General features: G+C 40.3%; 1 protein-coding gene across 2 annotated transcripts in view; it reads right to left on the bottom strand.

Annotated features, from left to right (window-relative positions):
* Window positions 1–2464: 2464 nt before the first annotated feature.
* The window catches only part of PUS7 (pseudouridine synthase 7), a 55127-nt gene continuing 40589 nt past the window's right edge, over window positions 2465–17002 (bottom strand). For both annotated transcript variants that reach the window (XM_004007838.6, XM_015095257.4), the window contains 7 exons: window positions 13916–13977; window positions 12914–13074; window positions 11514–11640; window positions 10185–10286; window positions 7278–7407; window positions 4149–4240; window positions 2465–3558 (listed from right to left, as the gene is read on the bottom strand). In XM_004007838.6, the coding sequence (XP_004007887.3) occupies window positions 3422–3558; window positions 4149–4240; window positions 7278–7407; window positions 10185–10286; window positions 11514–11640; window positions 12914–13074; window positions 13916–13977 (811 nt within the window). In that variant the 3' untranslated portion in view covers window positions 2465–3421. The remainder of the gene's footprint in view (window positions 3559–4148; window positions 4241–7277; window positions 7408–10184; window positions 10287–11513; window positions 11641–12913; window positions 13075–13915; window positions 13978–17002) is intronic.

Consider the following 17002-nt stretch of genomic DNA (forward strand, 5'->3'; position numbering starts at 1 on the left):
CTCCCATTACAGCTCTCTGTTGCCACCTCTTTTATACACTGGTCACTTGGCAGGAGTCTTCAGTATGGGTGAAAAAGCTGTAACACAGTCATCACAGTACTCCTCAAGACAACAGAATCATATGCACCCTTCAACCCTTCTTGCTTTCTGTAGCTGCTGCTTTCATAAGAAGCTATAGTGTGTGCCAGCCAGGAAGGAAAGTTTTTAATGACAGCAGTTAAGACTTTTTTCTGGTTAAGCCATCAGTGTAAGGCCCAGATCTAACAGCACTGTAACCCCACTTGCACCTGTGGAATGTATTTAGCTGAGCATTTGCCTTTCATCATTAGCATCACTGGGTGTCATACCTCCCGTGTATCTTGAGTGGCAGATTTGTTATCCAGAGCAATGCTGTCTTACTAACCACACATATGGCTATGGGGCTGTTGAACTGTGCCTAGTGTGACTGGGAAACTCAATTTTAAGTTTTAGTTAAATTTAAATTAACCTCACGTGGCAAGTGGCTGCCGTACTGCCCAGCACACTACAGGTCTACAGCCTTGCTTCCCCAAACGTGGTGTGCAGACCAGTAGTGTAAGCACCTCTAGAACTTTGTTAGAAACACAAGTCTACCTGGACTTGCTGAAATATTGTGCACTGTAACAAGACCAGGTGATTCCTATGCACATTAAGGTCAGGAAAGCACTTATTCAGAGTAGGGGGTCTTAGCTGAATATTACACTGAAGTGCAGAAAACTGTACGAAAAGTTGGCACATATGTGTGTGTGTGCGTACACTGAGTGTACACATGCTTTACCCTTTTCTTTCCCCTGGAGACAATGTCCATACTTTTTCCTTGATTTCCCAAGGAGTTTGCCATTCAAAACAGGAGTGTAGCCCCATAAAATAGGAAAGCAGATTTCACCGAATAAAGAAAAACCTTTCAATTATCCTTTGTTTTGCAAGTACGCGCTTCAATTTATGAAGGGCAGAACCTGGCCATCCATGGCTTTGAGGTTCTTCCATGATATTTTCACCCATGCTAACCGGAGTACGACGCTCCTAGAATGTTTTTATGTCTCAAATTACCACGTGCACACACATTAGCACAGATAAAAAGTTAGTATAACATTTACATATATTCTATTCTGTATTATGTACCCACACCCATACCCTTATTTTTTAGTGCAGAACTGGCCACAAAATGCATCTCAGGGCAAAAACATACCAGTTTGTGCTAGTTTGTACAGCCTGGAACAACTGGTAGAGTTTTAAGTATGGATGGGCTATTGCAGCTGCTACCAATTTTTCAGCTGATTCAAGAATCAACCAGGAAAAAAATTTTTTTATTACTATCATAGCTGTCTAGTTATTACCTACTACATAAAACCATGAACAAAACAGTTGGTCAGACTATGATTACTGAGCTTACTTTTCTATTAGTAAATAGACTGCTTTCACATTATAATAAGAAATACTCATCCTTTATTATTACTTTCAGGTAAAAAATTTAGGAAACAAAGATTTTTTTTTTTCCAAAGATACTTTTATGTTAAGGATGAAGTTGCTACCAGGCTTCATTAATCTGCCTCAGGAATCCTGTCACTTGCCTCCAAGTGTTAAGAACAAAATCCTAAGGCAATGACTTCTCCCAGTCGACCAAGTCCCTAGGATTAATTGTCCCTAAGTCTCAAAATGGCTCTGAGAATCTGCCGTGAGCCATTATTTCCCACTGGTGTTTAAGAGGAGACATATACAAACTGGTCGTCGGCTTATGCAGCCAGGAAACTTAACTTGTCACAAAAAGCCATAAGTATCTAAAAACTGAAGAAACCATAAGTTTAGCCTCACTTCTTTTCTGGGGGTAATGTAAGTTTATAAACGCAGAAGTATTGAATGTACTTGCAATCTGTAGGGTTAGGTTCCCATAATAAATACTTTCTCACTAATCAGTCTGATGAATAACTTGCTAGCACTGGAAAGTACAAACAGTCCAATATACATTTAATACTCTGGTCCTTGTGAGGCAAAAGATTCTTTAGAAACTAGCCAGCTGAAAGGCTAATTTACCAGGAGAGTTCTAACCTTTTTAACCTCTACGATGTGACGGACATCATTAAAATACCAGCGTTAAAGAAACAGTTTTCCCCCTTGTTTCCACTGCCAGACAAGAGGATAAACAACATCCACACTCCCCTGGTGTGATGCTCCTGGCAGGGCAACTTTTCTCCATCCCTGTCTCTTCCATCGAGAAAGCACGCTGGAAGGCAAGTGAGTCACGCTACCCTAAGAATCACCCTGCCTCCAGCTTCACAGGGTCTATCAGTCCTACAATTCCACATGCTGTCATTATCCCACACTCGGTCATGACGCACCTTTTCTGAGGAGCCCTTGTTCACCGGGTTCTTTGCCTTCGGCAGGGCCAAGATTCTCATTTGCATTCAGTTTTAGGTTTTTATGTCATTTATTAATACTACTAGTAGGACAGAGTTTTAAAAAAGATTTATTATATTTGGTTCTAGAAATGATAGAAAATAAAAATTGATACAATAATGTCACACACCCTTGGAAAGGCATATTTATGCTTTCGTACCAGAGCACAGTTTGATGCATGGCCAAAACTGGAAAGACCTCCGCTATAGGTAACAAAGGGAATGCTGCTGATAGGAGGAGCCCTTGTTAAGTTTGCAAAAGTCTTCTCTATGTTTATTTTTGGGCAAATATCAGTCCAGCGGAAAGAGTCAACATAAAAGGCACCTGGAGTAGAAAGTGGACCTTAACTGAAAATAGCTGCACATGTTTACATAAAGAAAAAAGCCCTATTGATGCAACTCTCCTGCAAGGCAATGATAATAAATGCAAAAGCTATTGCAACCGGAAAGTCTATATACACTTAGCTGAACCTGGTTCATGGATAACAATCACTTTTGTGTTTATAAACCTGTGGATGTTTTACCACCATTAATATGAGCATAGGTACTGTTATTTATATTTATAGGGTTTTTCTGAGGGGAGGGGTGTCACTAATCATTATCCATAGTATTTGTTCCATTGCATTTCTCTTAAAATGCATTGTTATGTATACATTCAGAGATGCATTAAAAATTCCTAGTGCCCTTCAAGAATGTAGCAAAATGTAAAACTGCTACCTTAAACCAAATTTCTTTAAAATGATTATAAAGCCAATAAAAGCTGACATTTTGCTATGATTTAAGCACCTGAAATATATTCTAACCAATTTATATTCTCTGAACTAGAGTGAGGATCCTCACGATTTCTATATATGTACAAATATTGCAAATTAAGCTAATAAAAACTTGGAAAAATACAAATAGTCTTTTACTACAAAGATCCCAAATCCACACAGGGGCCTGCACTCAGAGGAAAATGAACAGGAAGCCAGCAAACACAAGTCTGCATTTTCTAATACGGGACACAGGCCTCAGCGGAGCCAGGTGGTGTTCAGCTGGGTCTGGTTCTTGATGCTGGTATCCATTTTAAGCACTTCGCGAATGGCCATGGTCGCGTAGGTAGAAGGAGGAAGAGAAAAATCCATCTTCAGAGCTCTGTATTTGCCTTCTGCCAGGCAAAAAAGGAGACAACAGACAGAAAAGTAAGGCAGCTGCAGACAGCCTGGCATGAGTCACGTAATCCCCATACAGAAAGAACTGCGGTCCTTTCCCCAGCCTGCTTCCCAGAGAAGGAGCATGGCAGAAAGGGATCTGTGAGTAAAGGATCCAGCTGACTCTCTACCGCAATTCCACCGGGGCCCTTCCTAAAAAGGGTGGGTGACAGACAAGGAAGCCCATGTACAATGTTTTCACTACACGGCGAAACTGGACAAAGAAAAGGCAACAAGAATTTGCTGGTGAGAAGGCAGACAATGTCTTAGACTCTCTTGCTGGATTTTGTTAACTCTCTATGCTGGGGGGAGGACATTCAATCACATGACATTATAACCTTCTACAATGTTCATTCATTTTCAGTGCAAAACACTGCTTTAATCACCGACCTCCAGCTATAATCTTAAAACTAAGATGATAAAACACAAAATAGAAATCACAGAGAGGGTTGGGAGGTGGTCGATGATAGTAAGCTTTTTAAAAATACGTTTCTGTATGAGAAAACATCTCCAAGTCAACACAGAACTGATGGCTAAGTAAACTTACCGGAAGCAAACACTGGTGGTGGTTTACCTTCCAGGTTGTCCACATCTGTGTTGAACAGTGGAATTTTAGGATCATCATATGCAACAACTTCCCTTCAAAACATATAAAGAAAGAAGAGTGTGAATGTGAATTTCTGTAGCAGGTACTAGGTTGCTCATTACCATTTGCTTAAGAAAAACACATAGGCCTAAGTGTAGATAATTCTAGGTGAGACTATTCAGTAACAGAATAAGGCTAGATTTTATATACAAATACTACACAACAAAGTGACAGATGATGGCAATCTATGTGAAAGACGAGAGACGTTTCCTTAGGATGGAAATTCTTTTGTATGTGGTTGATATGTAGTATCCTATCATTCAGGTATGACCTAAATCAAATCCCTTATGATTATACAGTGGGAGTGAGAAATAGATTTAAGGGACTAGATCTGATAGAGTGCCTGATGAACTATGGACGGAGGTTCGTGACACCGTATAGGAGACAGGGATCAAGAACATCCCCATGGAAAAGAAATGCAAAAAAGCAAAATGGCTGTCTGAGGAGGCCTTACAAATAGCTATGAAAAGAAGAGAGGTGAAAAGCAAAGGAGAAAAGGAAAGATACAAGCATCTGAATGCAGAGTTCCAGAGAATAGCAAGAAGAGATAAGAAAGCCTTCTTCAGCAATCAATGCAAAGAAATAGAGGAAAACAGCAGAATGGGAAAGACTAGAGATCTCATCAAGAAAATCAGAGACACCAAGGGAACATTTCATGCAAAAATGGGCTCAATAAAGGACAGAAATGGTACAGACCTAACAGAAGCAGAAGGTATTAAGAAGAGGTGGCAAGAATACACAGAAAAACTGTACAAGAAAGATATTCACGACCAAGATAATCATGACGGTGTGATCACTCATCTAGAGCCAGACATCCTGGAATGTGAAGTCAAGTGGGCCTTAGAAAGCATCACTACGAACAAAGTTAGTGGAGGTGATGGAATTCCAGTGGAGCTATTTCAAATCCTGAAAGATGATGCTGTGAAAGTGCTGCACTCAATATGTCAGCAAATTTGAAAAACTCAGCAGTGGCCACAGGACTGGAAAAGGTCAGTTTTCATTCCAATCCCAAAGAAAGGCAATGCCAAAGAATGCTCAAACTACTGCACAATTGCACTCATCTCACATGTTAGTAAAGTAATGCTCAAAATTCTCCAAGCCAGGCTTCAGCAATACGTGAACCGTGAACTTCCTGATGTTCAAGCTGGTTTTAGAAAAGGCAGAGGAACCAGAGATCAAATTACCAACATCCGCTGGATCATGGAAAAAGCAAAAGAGTTCCAGAAAAACATCTATTTCTGCTTTATTGACTATGCCAAAGCCTTTGACTGTGTGGATCACAATAACCTGTGGAAAATTCTGAAAGACATGGGAATACCAGACCACCTGACCTGCCTCTTGAAAAACCTATATGCAGGTCAGGAAGCAACAGTTAGAACTGGACATGGAACAACAGACTGGTTCCAAATAGGAAAAGGAGTACATCAAGGCTGGATATTGTCACCCTGCTTATTTAACTTCTATGCAGAGTACATCATGAGCAACGCTGGGCTGGAAGAAGCACAAGCTGGAATCAAGATTGCCGGGAGAAGTATCAATAACCTCAGATATGGAGATGACACCACCCTTATGGCAGAAAGTGAAGAGGAACTAAAAAGCCTCTTGATGAAAGTGAAAGAGGAGAGTGAAAAAGTTGGCTTAAAGCTCAACATTCAGAAAACGAAGATCATGGCATCTGGTCCCATCACTTCATGGGAAATAGATGGGGAAACAGTGGAAACAGTGTCAGAACTTCTTTGGGGGGGCTCCAAAATCACTGCAGATGGTGACTGCAGCCATGAAATTAAAAGATGCTTACTCCTTGGAAGAAAAGTTATGACCAACCTAGATAGCATATTCAAAAGCAGAGACATTACTTTGCCGACTAAGGTCCATCTAGTCAAGGCTATGGTTTTTCCTGTGGTCATGTATGGATGTGAGAGTTGGACTGTGAAGAAGGCTGAGTGCCGAAGAATTGATTCTTTTGAACTGTGGTGTTGGAGAAGACTCTTGAGGGTCCCTTGGACTGCAAGGAGATCCAACCAGTCCATTCTGAAGGAGATCAGCCCTGGGATTTCTTTGGAAGGAATGATGCTGAAGCTGAAACTCCAGTACTTTGGCCACCTCATGTGAAGAGTTGACTCATTGGAAAAAGACTCTGATGCTGGGAGGGATTGAGGGCAGGAGGAGAAGGGGGCAACACAGGATGAGATGGCTGGATGGCATCACTGACTCGATGGACGTGAGTCTGAGTGAACTCCGGGAGTTGGTGATGGACAGGGAGGCCTGGCGTGCTGTGATTCATGGGGTCGCAAAGAGCCGGACACGACTGAGAGACTGAACTGAACTGAACTGATATGTAGTAAATGTCACTTGGCAGAGAAGCAACTGAATTAATCACAGCATTTATATTTTTTTTGCAGAGTGGTCATTACCACTAACAACACTGTGTCATTTTGAGAAACTGCTCTCCACGGTGGGCAAGAGCAAGGACAACCCTGCCAACCTCTTCCCTCAATCCAGAGACCAGGAGGGAGGAGGCAAAGGGAGAAGAGGAGACAGAGAGAAGGAAATGACAGAATTTCCTGACAGTCGGCATCTGGTCCAGGCTTTAAGTTTTTAATTATCAAATAAAGCTTTACATAATACTAAGTATTAAGGTATTGTAAAGTGGGTTCATACAAATGTCCTTTTCTCTTTAGAAACATGATATTGAAACAATCATAAGAGTGTGGAACTCACAGCTAATTCTGAGTAAGAACTAGAAAGTATCAAGTCTCTTGAGAAACAGGGAAAAAGTTCATTCTCAGCACATCTCTTCAATAATTTACCAATGTCAATAAGATGTAAACTTAGCCACTTTCACTATATTTGAATTCATTTATCTCCTGATAACTTGAAAAATACTGAATAGTAGTAGTTATGAGAATACTATTAACAACACTAACACTCATATACCAGGCTGTAAGCATTGAAAAGTATTTACGTGATGCAAAAGCTTAAAATCTCGCACAATAATTCAGTTCTATTTCATTCAAGACTATTACTCACCAGCTGACATTCTGAGGACGAATAATGATCTTCCGGTAGGCCCCTGATAAGGAATAATCTCTAATTTTGTGTCTCATGTTGTCAATATCAAGATTGTCTGCTGTGAGCATTTCCCTGTAGGCTTCACTAACTAATAAAAAACACAAAAAAGTTATGTGGAATGCAGCATGTCAGCAAGCTATCTTGAGCTTGACTACAAAGAAGGTAACAAAAGTTCAGTTAGATCGTCTTAACAAAATTAGTCACATCAACTTATAATTCAACCTGTTCTCTGGAATTAAAATTTACTGCCTTACTAACTAGTACGAGGTGTGTCCAGTTTAGGTTTGTTTCCAACTTGTAGATTATCTCTCCCACCAGACACAGTATCTGGGTATAAGGTTCCCAAGCCAGGCACAAAAGACCATTTCATCAGAAATTACTCAACTGCAACTTACATGTACTCAGAGTTGGAAGAGACTATATACAGAGCCTCAAACTCTTTCCAGAAGAAGGTAGTTATAAATAAATGTATAAAAATAAGAGACCTGGGAACACCATCTGGCTCACCCTCGCACCTGATGTAGAATCTTTTTTTATAACACCAGAGCCAGGCACTCAGCCTTTGCACGTTGCCATCCACAGGGAGCTACTACCTCGTGAAGCATGCAATTATTGGAAAGATCTTCCTTTGCCAAGCTGAAATACTCTTTGTGTGACTTCTGTTGATTGCTTTTGGACATAGATTAATTGCTCCCTTCCACATGTGTTCATAAGTACTGGGACTTTAAGCCATTTCTTCTCTAGACCAACATGTTCCCTCAAATGTTCTGTAATCCCCACAGAGTCCTAATCCGCCCTGGGTAACAGGCTTATGTTATCGTAACACTGGATAGCTTTTATGAAGACTACCATCAAAGTAGCCTTTTCCATCTATACATTTGACCTTTGAACATAAATGTGAGAATTTACATTTAACCGTATTAAATGCCCTCTGCTAAGTCACTTCAGTCGTGTCCAACTCTGTGTGACCCCAGAGACGGCAGCCCACCAGGCTCTGCTGTTCCTGGGATTCTCCAGGCAAGAACACTGGAGTAGGTTACCATTTCCTTCTCCAGTGCATGAAAGTGAAATGTGAAAGTAAAGTCGCTCAGTTGTGTCCGACTCTTAGTGACCCCATGGACTGCAGCCCACCAAGCTCCTCCATCCATGGGATTTTCCAGGCAAGAGTACTGGAGTGGGGTGCCATTGCCTTCTCCGAAAAATGCCCTCTATAGTACTTTAAATACCTTTTAAATACTTACTTTTCATATCATTAACTATTTGGGGTAATACTACTTGCAAACATGCTAATCAGATTTCCTATTCAAGTCATTTGTAAAGAAATGTTAGGTAGACCAGGGTCAAGAAAAGACCTCACAACCCACTTATGAAGACAGCTGGGATCTCTGAGTGAGCGCTGCTGACATCAACAGCCTATGTCATGACTCCGCAGGCCTGGACCACCACCCAGCCAGTCTGTGAGCCCCTGCCATGGCCACGAAGTCTCCACTACTGGCTCTGTCAAAGGCTGTGCTGAGTAAGTGACACTGCCTAACCCAAAGTTTCTGACCTCGAGAGGTACCAGAAAGAAGATTCTTTTCTCTCTTGGAAAGAGGGCAAGTGCGGCTCTGAGCAGCTCAGTGCCTGCCTTCTCTAGCTCCCGGGTTCCCCACCGGGCCACGCCCACCACCCACACAGCACAGGTAGGCCACGCCCCTCGGGCATGCACATCCCTTCCTCCTTCTGCTCTTCTTTAATCCTTCTCTCTCCATGAGGCCAACTTCACGCAGCAATGTGATTAAGTAAACATGTAAATGGAAGATAACCTTTCAACTCTTTCCTAAGTATTTGCCTTATAAAACAAGGGTGCTAATCCTAAGCATTCTGTAATTTCAAGGAATATAACATCAATAAGTAAACTAATTCTGCCCTCTCAAGAGAAAAGATTTTTAACAGGAAAACACCTCCTACAGACCAGCCCTGGTGAGGAGGAAACTTTCAGTGTCAGTTCCACCAAACTGGTCCCACACTCAGGGCTGCTTCCTTTTTTCCAAGTTCTGAATCCTGAACCATCCTCCCCCACCCAGCCCCCAACAACGGCATCCATGAAGGTACAAAAGTCATTTCCAACAGCCTCTGGGACATGGGAAACAAGGGTAGGGGATTTCCAGTTTATAAACTTTCTAAGCTTCTGGAAATTTCCAAGTTTCCAGTTCATAAATTTCTGAGCCCAATGAACAGATATTACGTATATAGTTGAGTTAAAAAAAAAAGCTTTTTAAAAAAGCTATGTTAAAGTAGAATTGGGGCTTCCCTAGCAACTCAGTCTGTAAAGAATCTGCCTGCAATGCAGGAGAACCAGGTTTGATTTCTGGGAGGGGAGGATCCCTGGGAGAAGGAAATGGCAACCCACTCCAGCATTCTTGTCTGGAGAATCCCATGGATGGAGGAGCCTGGTGGGCTACAGTCCATGGGGTTGCAAAGAGTCCGACACAACTTAGCAACTAAACCACCACAAAGTAGAATTATTCAATCACTTTCTCAATGATGCTTTCCAAATTCTTCCATCCTTAATAAGAATTAGTGAATTTCAGAAATTTAAATAACAGTGCCAACAATAATAGCAACAACAATAATAATACCAACACTATCACTACCACCACAATCTCCACCATCTGATTTCTTGCTTTAAATTATCCATCTGAATGCATCCATATCAGGGAGACTTTTACAAGTAAACATGGCTTACATATATTTGAAATCTAAACATTTTTTGCAAGTCTGATGGAAATTAATACTGATTTTCTTTTCCTCTCTCTATACTCTTGGGTGCCAGTGGCTTAATTATGTTAGACTTTAACTATTTTTCCCACACTGGGAACTTACTTTTATGCTTGGGGTAGATAACATCAAAACCAGGCAAAGGCATTACCACATCATGGATGGAGTAATTATTAACATCATCTTCCTCAATAAAGGTGGCTGTGGCTGAAAATACACCAATGAATAAATTAAGAATATGGGCAGCCCATATTCTTGAGCCCATTCTAGCCCATTTTCATGAGCCCAATCTGCTAAAATTACATACATCTAAGCAATCAGAAATGCAAGCTGATACAGGTTCAGTGGCCCATGAAGCTCAAAGAAATTAGTTTGGAATATATACCTTTCTGTCTTTTCTATTTATCTATTTAAGAAATAGATATGGATTTAGAAAAAGCAGAAAACAAACTATTTTTCAGCTGCAACCTCATGTTTAGGAATCCTTTTAGCTTTTTCCTCAAATAATACTACAAAACACAATCTTGAAAGCTATCACAAATGAGTGCGTTTTGCTAGAAAAATAAATTATGGGAAAAAAGACAACTCAATCAGTATTTAGAGGATGAAATGGGTTGGCACAGGGGACATTAAAACCCACCAGATGTGATCAATATTGGATAAGGAAAAATTTAATCAGGAAAAGATTAATTAAAATTTCTGTACAAATAAAAGCTCTAGTGGATTTACTGGGCACACCTACAGATGAGCAGGCTCTGTCCCCAGACAGTTTCGGGGTAGACCACACCAGGAGAACATGGACTTTGGAAATGGACAGACTTAGTTCGATTCCCAACTTTCTCTTTTTTTTTAAACCAGCTGTGGAACCTTAGGGTGAGTGACTGAACCTCGTCTGAAATACAGCATACTTTACAGTAATCCTGTGAGCTTTAAAGTAGAGGGCTTACTTAGAAGGCCTGGCCCACAGTACGGGGTTAATAGCAGATGGGGCTGTCTGCACATTTTATGAACATGTCAGGCAGTGAGTATGCACATCACAGCCCCCAAGCAAAGGGAGCTCCAGTCTTGTGCTGACTAAAAGAAACTCTTTAAGGCTGACCTAGAACACCAGGGAGGTTGAAGTACATTCAGAGGTGTAGAGAAGTATTTGACAGACCCAGGTTAGGATCTGGCAAGGGATTTTAGGCAACACTTATTCCAAATCTTATCCTAGTTAAGACAATGGAGACTAAGGTGCATATTTTCAACTCAGAAGCATTTTTCTTTAAAGAGAACAGATCCAAACCAGTCAGTCTGAGCTTATACTGTCCTTTCATCTCAAGCTTACCAGACACAAGCTCTCTATCTTAACCAGAAGCCAGGCTGGATTTTCAGCACTAGTGTCAAACAACTGACCCCAAGGTGGGCTGAGTAAGGATGATGTCCGCCTTTTACCTCCTTTAAGAACAAGGTCGCCGGGCACAGGCTTCAGCCCGTACTCGTCAATCCTCTTGCTCACCATGTTGTTCCACACGTAGCTCTGATAGCTGTGAATGTACATTAAGCGATTGTTTCTGGGTATCTGAGGGGAGGAAAAAAACCAAGCAAGAGAAAAAAAAAAATTCTGAATACTGAAAGTACTGTACTTGCCAAGACACCCCATTTGTTAAGTGGCACACTTCATATAAGAAACTCCTAACTTCCATCTCCCATTTTTTCGAAGAGCTTATAGAAACAGTGACTGATACGTGGTAAGCAGTTTCAGAGACGGAACCCCTCAGGCTGCAAGATGCTCACAATCAGCAGCGGCTCCCGCGTCATACCCACACAGTGCAGATGTGAATGTGAAGAAAACAAGTGCTTTGGAATTCATACTCTACATCAGCGGTTCCCAATTTTTGGCACCAGTGACTGGTTTCGTGAAAGACAAATTTTCCACGGACACAGAGGGTGGGGAAGGGTGGGATGATCCAGGTGCATTATGCTTACTAAGCCATCACTGATCTGACAGGAGGCGGAGCTCAGGCAACAATGCAAGAGATGGGGGGTTGGCTGTAAATACAGATGACGCGTCTCTCACTCACTCACTGCTCACCTCCTGCTGTGCAGCCTGGCTCCTAACAGGCCACGGACGGGTGTCAGTCCGTGGCCCAGGGGCTGGGGACCCCTGCACTAAATCAAAGACACAGACTTCAAACTCAAGGAACTTACACATCAATCTTAGAGCTAACAGTGTTTTCTAATTGTACAGAAGGAAAAAGCCTATATGACTTTTTGACCACTAATTTCCTGGAACAGGAATCCTGATTTTTGGGGGGTACATCTGGGGAACAACAAGCAAGACTTAACAATTAAAAGTTAAACTTTTAGTCTATCGGGATTACGGTATCCAAACACAAATATAGGCTATACTCACCAGGACGGTACTCAGAGAAACCACACTAAAATGTAGTCAATTAGACCACTTACTGTGTAACCCTCTCACTGAGGCAGGTTACATTCTGATGCTGGAGAGTAACCAAGAAATGACCTCTATGATGGGTTCTGATTTCTCAAATACCAAGACATTAATACTTCATTTAAATCAAACCTCCTCATAGCTACTGTTTCCCACATGGATGCTTTTTCCAAGCCCTCCATGTTAATCATCACCGCTCCACTGTCTGCACCCGCCGCCCTCCCCGGTCACCATCCAGGGTCTAAACAGGGATCACTCAGGTTGCACAGCTCGCAGAGATCACCAAAGGAGCCTTATTTACCTTCTGTTCTTTCGAAATTTAGTGAAATTTAAAGATAAAAATTTCAAAGCATTAAGCGACCTTGAGTCAGGGCCTGACTTCACAAATTGCACTCACTATGCCAAATGCAGAGACTATATTCTTCATTCCGTATTTTGAAAGTCCTCGGAGAAGCTGCCCTTCCACACACCTTTTGACAGGTAGTTTTCGGAGGGCAGCGGCTGGGTCTTTGGTCTTCGCCCATTCTTCCCTGCATTTAACCAAGTACCCCTTTTCAGCTGGAGCGGGGGAGAAAAAAGCTGTGATTAAACAGTTTATCCAAAAGACAGACTTTCATAACTTAAACATTTCACAGAGAAGACAAAATTAGGAACTGCTATTTGTGATAGAGGTACTCAGAAAAGCTTCTGCTCACCTGAAAGCAATAATCAGAAATGAAAAGACAGGAAAGGCAGAGAGCTTACAGAACTAGATGGCTTTCATGCTACCATCTCAGGACTTAGTCAACCACTGAGCGCTGCCATGCCAACTCAACCTCAGACAAAACCTAGGCAGCCCTTGCTTCCTCCCCTCTCTTTTTCTACTGTATTGTCGAATATAATGGGTTACTTTCCATAAAATTAGACAACCTCTCTTTTCAACGTGCAAATAAATAATCATCCACAGTGGACATAATTATTTGGTGATTTATAAAGTGATATTTAAATCCTTTTTTCAATACAGTATGATATTAGAATTTCTAATGAACTCTTCAAACAAAAATTCTCAGTGTGCTTTCTCCAAGTTTTTATATTATATTACACTCTGTTTTTATAACAAATTAACCACCAGTGAAATCTGTTTGGCGTCCTGTATGTTCAGAAATTTTGTAGTACACAAAGAAATAAATGTATTCATTTGTGAGTTAATAAATTAGATGAGCTTGAGCTAAAGAGCTGAAAATAAGAGATAAATTATAAGTCTCTAATATATACACAAGACTTGTACAAAAATAAAGATGCAAAAATTTTGAAATAATGATGCTAATTTGCACTTATACTTTTATTCAAAGCAATTTCATGAATATCGACTTGAATATATTCCTTTTTTTTTTTTTCTTAAGATTATTTTTATTCTCACCTCCAGAACGGGGTTTCAATATTAAATCCATGACTTCAGTCCAGGAATTTTGCAGTATAGCTCTAAAATTAAACAGCATTTATTTTACTTAATTTTGCATTAAGATGAGTTTTATTTGCCCAAATTTGTAGAGTCAACAAATCATGTTAACTTTATATATTTTATTAAACTTAAAAGCAGAAAAACTAATACTGATATAATGACACAGGTAAATGTCAAAAGAACTAAAAAGAGAGAAGAAAATTAAGAATATAACATTTATATCCTTCAGTATCATCTCATTTTTAAAATGCCATACAGTATAAATACTACCTAGTCATGTTTTAAGCTGTTATACATGGTGTTATCTGTATAAATCAGTCTTTACATATCAATATTTATTTGAAACTTTAAAAAAATTTCTCCCCTATATTAAAAGATTTCTTGCCTAGGTAAAGAGAATAAATACAATTTATCTTTATGCATTATAATTCTCACCAAAATGGAAGTATCTTTACTTTCGCTGATTATAAGTTATATATGTTTCTATAAAATTAAACAGTACAGAAGAAAGGAGGTTACCTGGTATCTGACCTCTAAAAAACAAACACTGTTAACACTTCAGAGGATAGCTTTCAAGACCTGCTTGATCTTCATGTGTATGCTATTTTTCCTTTTACTTTTATTATACTATCTTTTGCCACACAAAGGATATATTTCGTGTATCATATCTGAACATTTTTTCCTCATTAAGATTTCTGGGCTTGGAGTCAGAAAGCCGTTCCCTACCACCAAAAAACAAAAATCCCTCCTATTAATTTTTCTGTTTTTCTACTTAACTAGGGTTTTTATTTTTCACATTTAAGTTAATCTATATGAGATATTTGTGTTTTATGTAAAATGCTACTGTATATACTAATGAGATCATATATTTAACCTCTTAGTTAACTAACTAGTAGTTAATCTACTAACTAGTTAGTAGATTTTTAACCTACTAGTGCAATGAATTATTCTAAAAGATATCCCACTGCTGGCAATTCTTGAAGTCCTGGAACAAGCCATGCTCCAACAGTCTTTAAACACCCTCCTGAGTAAATATTATTCAGCTGGCTTAGGCCTTCAGTAATATTTTCAAAAAGAGCATAGTGCTAATTCAGGACTAGGTGGCGGTGCACCAAATACCATGAAAGAAAGACTTCTGTGTGCAAAAACCTTTGTTCTCTGGCTGGCCACTTGATTTTGTAAACAGTTCTACTGAAAACCAGCCGTGCTCATTAACATATGTGCTATCTCTGGTTGCTTTCACCCTGTAACAACAGTGCTGAGGAGCTGCCGGACACACTCTGCGGCCCACAAAGTCTAACTATTTGTGACCTGACCCTCTACACAAAAAGTGTGCCAACACTTGGTATAAAGTTGCTCAACTATGAGACTTCTTACATTACTAGTATCTTTCCTTTTTTCACTTTCTGTTATAAACCGTGTAAAGTATATATAGCATAAAATTTATCATTTCAGCTATTTTTAAGTGGACAGTTCTGCGGCATTAAGTCCAGCCACACTGTCGTATAACCATCAGGACCATCTGCCTCCAGGGCTCTTCAATCTTTCATGACCAATTCAGGATTCAGTAGACAGGAACTCCTTCCTTCCCCTCCCCACAGCTCCTGGCAACCACCGTTCTACTTTGTCTATGACTTTGACTACTCTAGGAATCGCAGATAGTGTTTGTCCTTTGGTGACTGGCTTATTTCACTTAGCATAAGTCTTCAGGTTTATTCGTGCTGTCGCATGTGTCAAACTGCGTTCCTTTTTAAGGCTGCATCCCACCGCATCTATGGATATTTTGTTTATCAGTTCATCTGTTAATGGACACCTAGTTGGCTGCTTCTACCATTTGGCTATTGTGAACAATGCTCTTCTCAACATGGGTGTATAAATATCTGTTGAGTGTTTTTATTTCTTTTGGGTATACATACAGAAATGGAACTGCAGAATCATACAGCAGGAGCTCTGTGTTTTAGTTTTTGGGGACTGTCCGTATCATTTCTACAATGGCAGTTCCATCCTATATGCTCACCTGCAGTGTGCAAGGGCTGCAGTTTCTCCACACCTAACACTTATTTTCTTTCCCTTTTTGTTTCCATCCTCATGGGTACAAAGTCATATCCTACTGAGGTTTTGATGTACATATCCCTAATAATTATTGGTACTAAACATCTTTTCATGGGTTTATTAGTTGCCTGTATATCTTCTTTGGGGAATAGTCAAGTTCTTTGCCCATTTTAAAATCTGGTTTTTTTGTTGTTATTGAATTATATGAGTGGTTTTTATTTTTATTTTTTGCCACTGCAAGTGGCGTGTGGGATCTTAGTTCCCTAACCAGGGATTGAACCCAGGGCCCTTGGCAGTGAAGGATGGAGTTCTAACCACTGGACTGCCGAAGAATTTCCCCCTTTTACCTGAGCTTTTTACCCTCACAAAACAGCCTCAGAGAGGTAGAGGAAATACTATGTGATATTTTCATTTTGTGCTCTTAAGGATGCATGAACAAACGCAACTTCATAGAGTCAGTTGCTGAAATCATGGACTGAATTGAGAAGACCCCTCTCCTCTCAGGACTGCAGCTGACAAACCAGTGAGCTCGAGCTGCCTCCCAAATTTCACCTTTGCTAAATCAAAAAATTCAAAGTGCCAGGAAGAACATGAACTAAATAATCTCTCAGATCACTTCCAACTCATGCTTCCCAATCCTAACTGCAATGTGAATAATCATTTAGGTAACACAACATGCACCGGAGAGCAGGATAGTGTAAGTAAGCTTATAAACCCGAGTCTTTACTGATGGGATTCCCACCCCAGCTCACCTAGAGGGATTTCCTATTATCACAAAGCTGATGAGAGAGTTCTTGTTAACAGAGAGCATAAGCTACTCATCTCCTTCAGGCTACTCTGGGGCTGAGTTACCCAACCGCTACTGCTAGGTCATGTACTGAGCCAAGATTTATCTGTGTGAAAGAAAACAGAATCCCTGGATGGGCTATTAGGTGGGAGAGAAAAACTGCCTCATCAGGTTAAAGCTCTCTGAACCCTGACTTACTTTTTCAC

The sequence above is a fragment of the Ovis aries genome, chromosome 4, assembly GCF_016772045.2.
Source record: "Ovis aries strain OAR_USU_Benz2616 breed Rambouillet chromosome 4, ARS-UI_Ramb_v3.0, whole genome shotgun sequence".
In the NCBI taxonomy this organism is placed as follows: domain Eukaryota; kingdom Metazoa; phylum Chordata; class Mammalia; order Artiodactyla; family Bovidae; genus Ovis; species Ovis aries.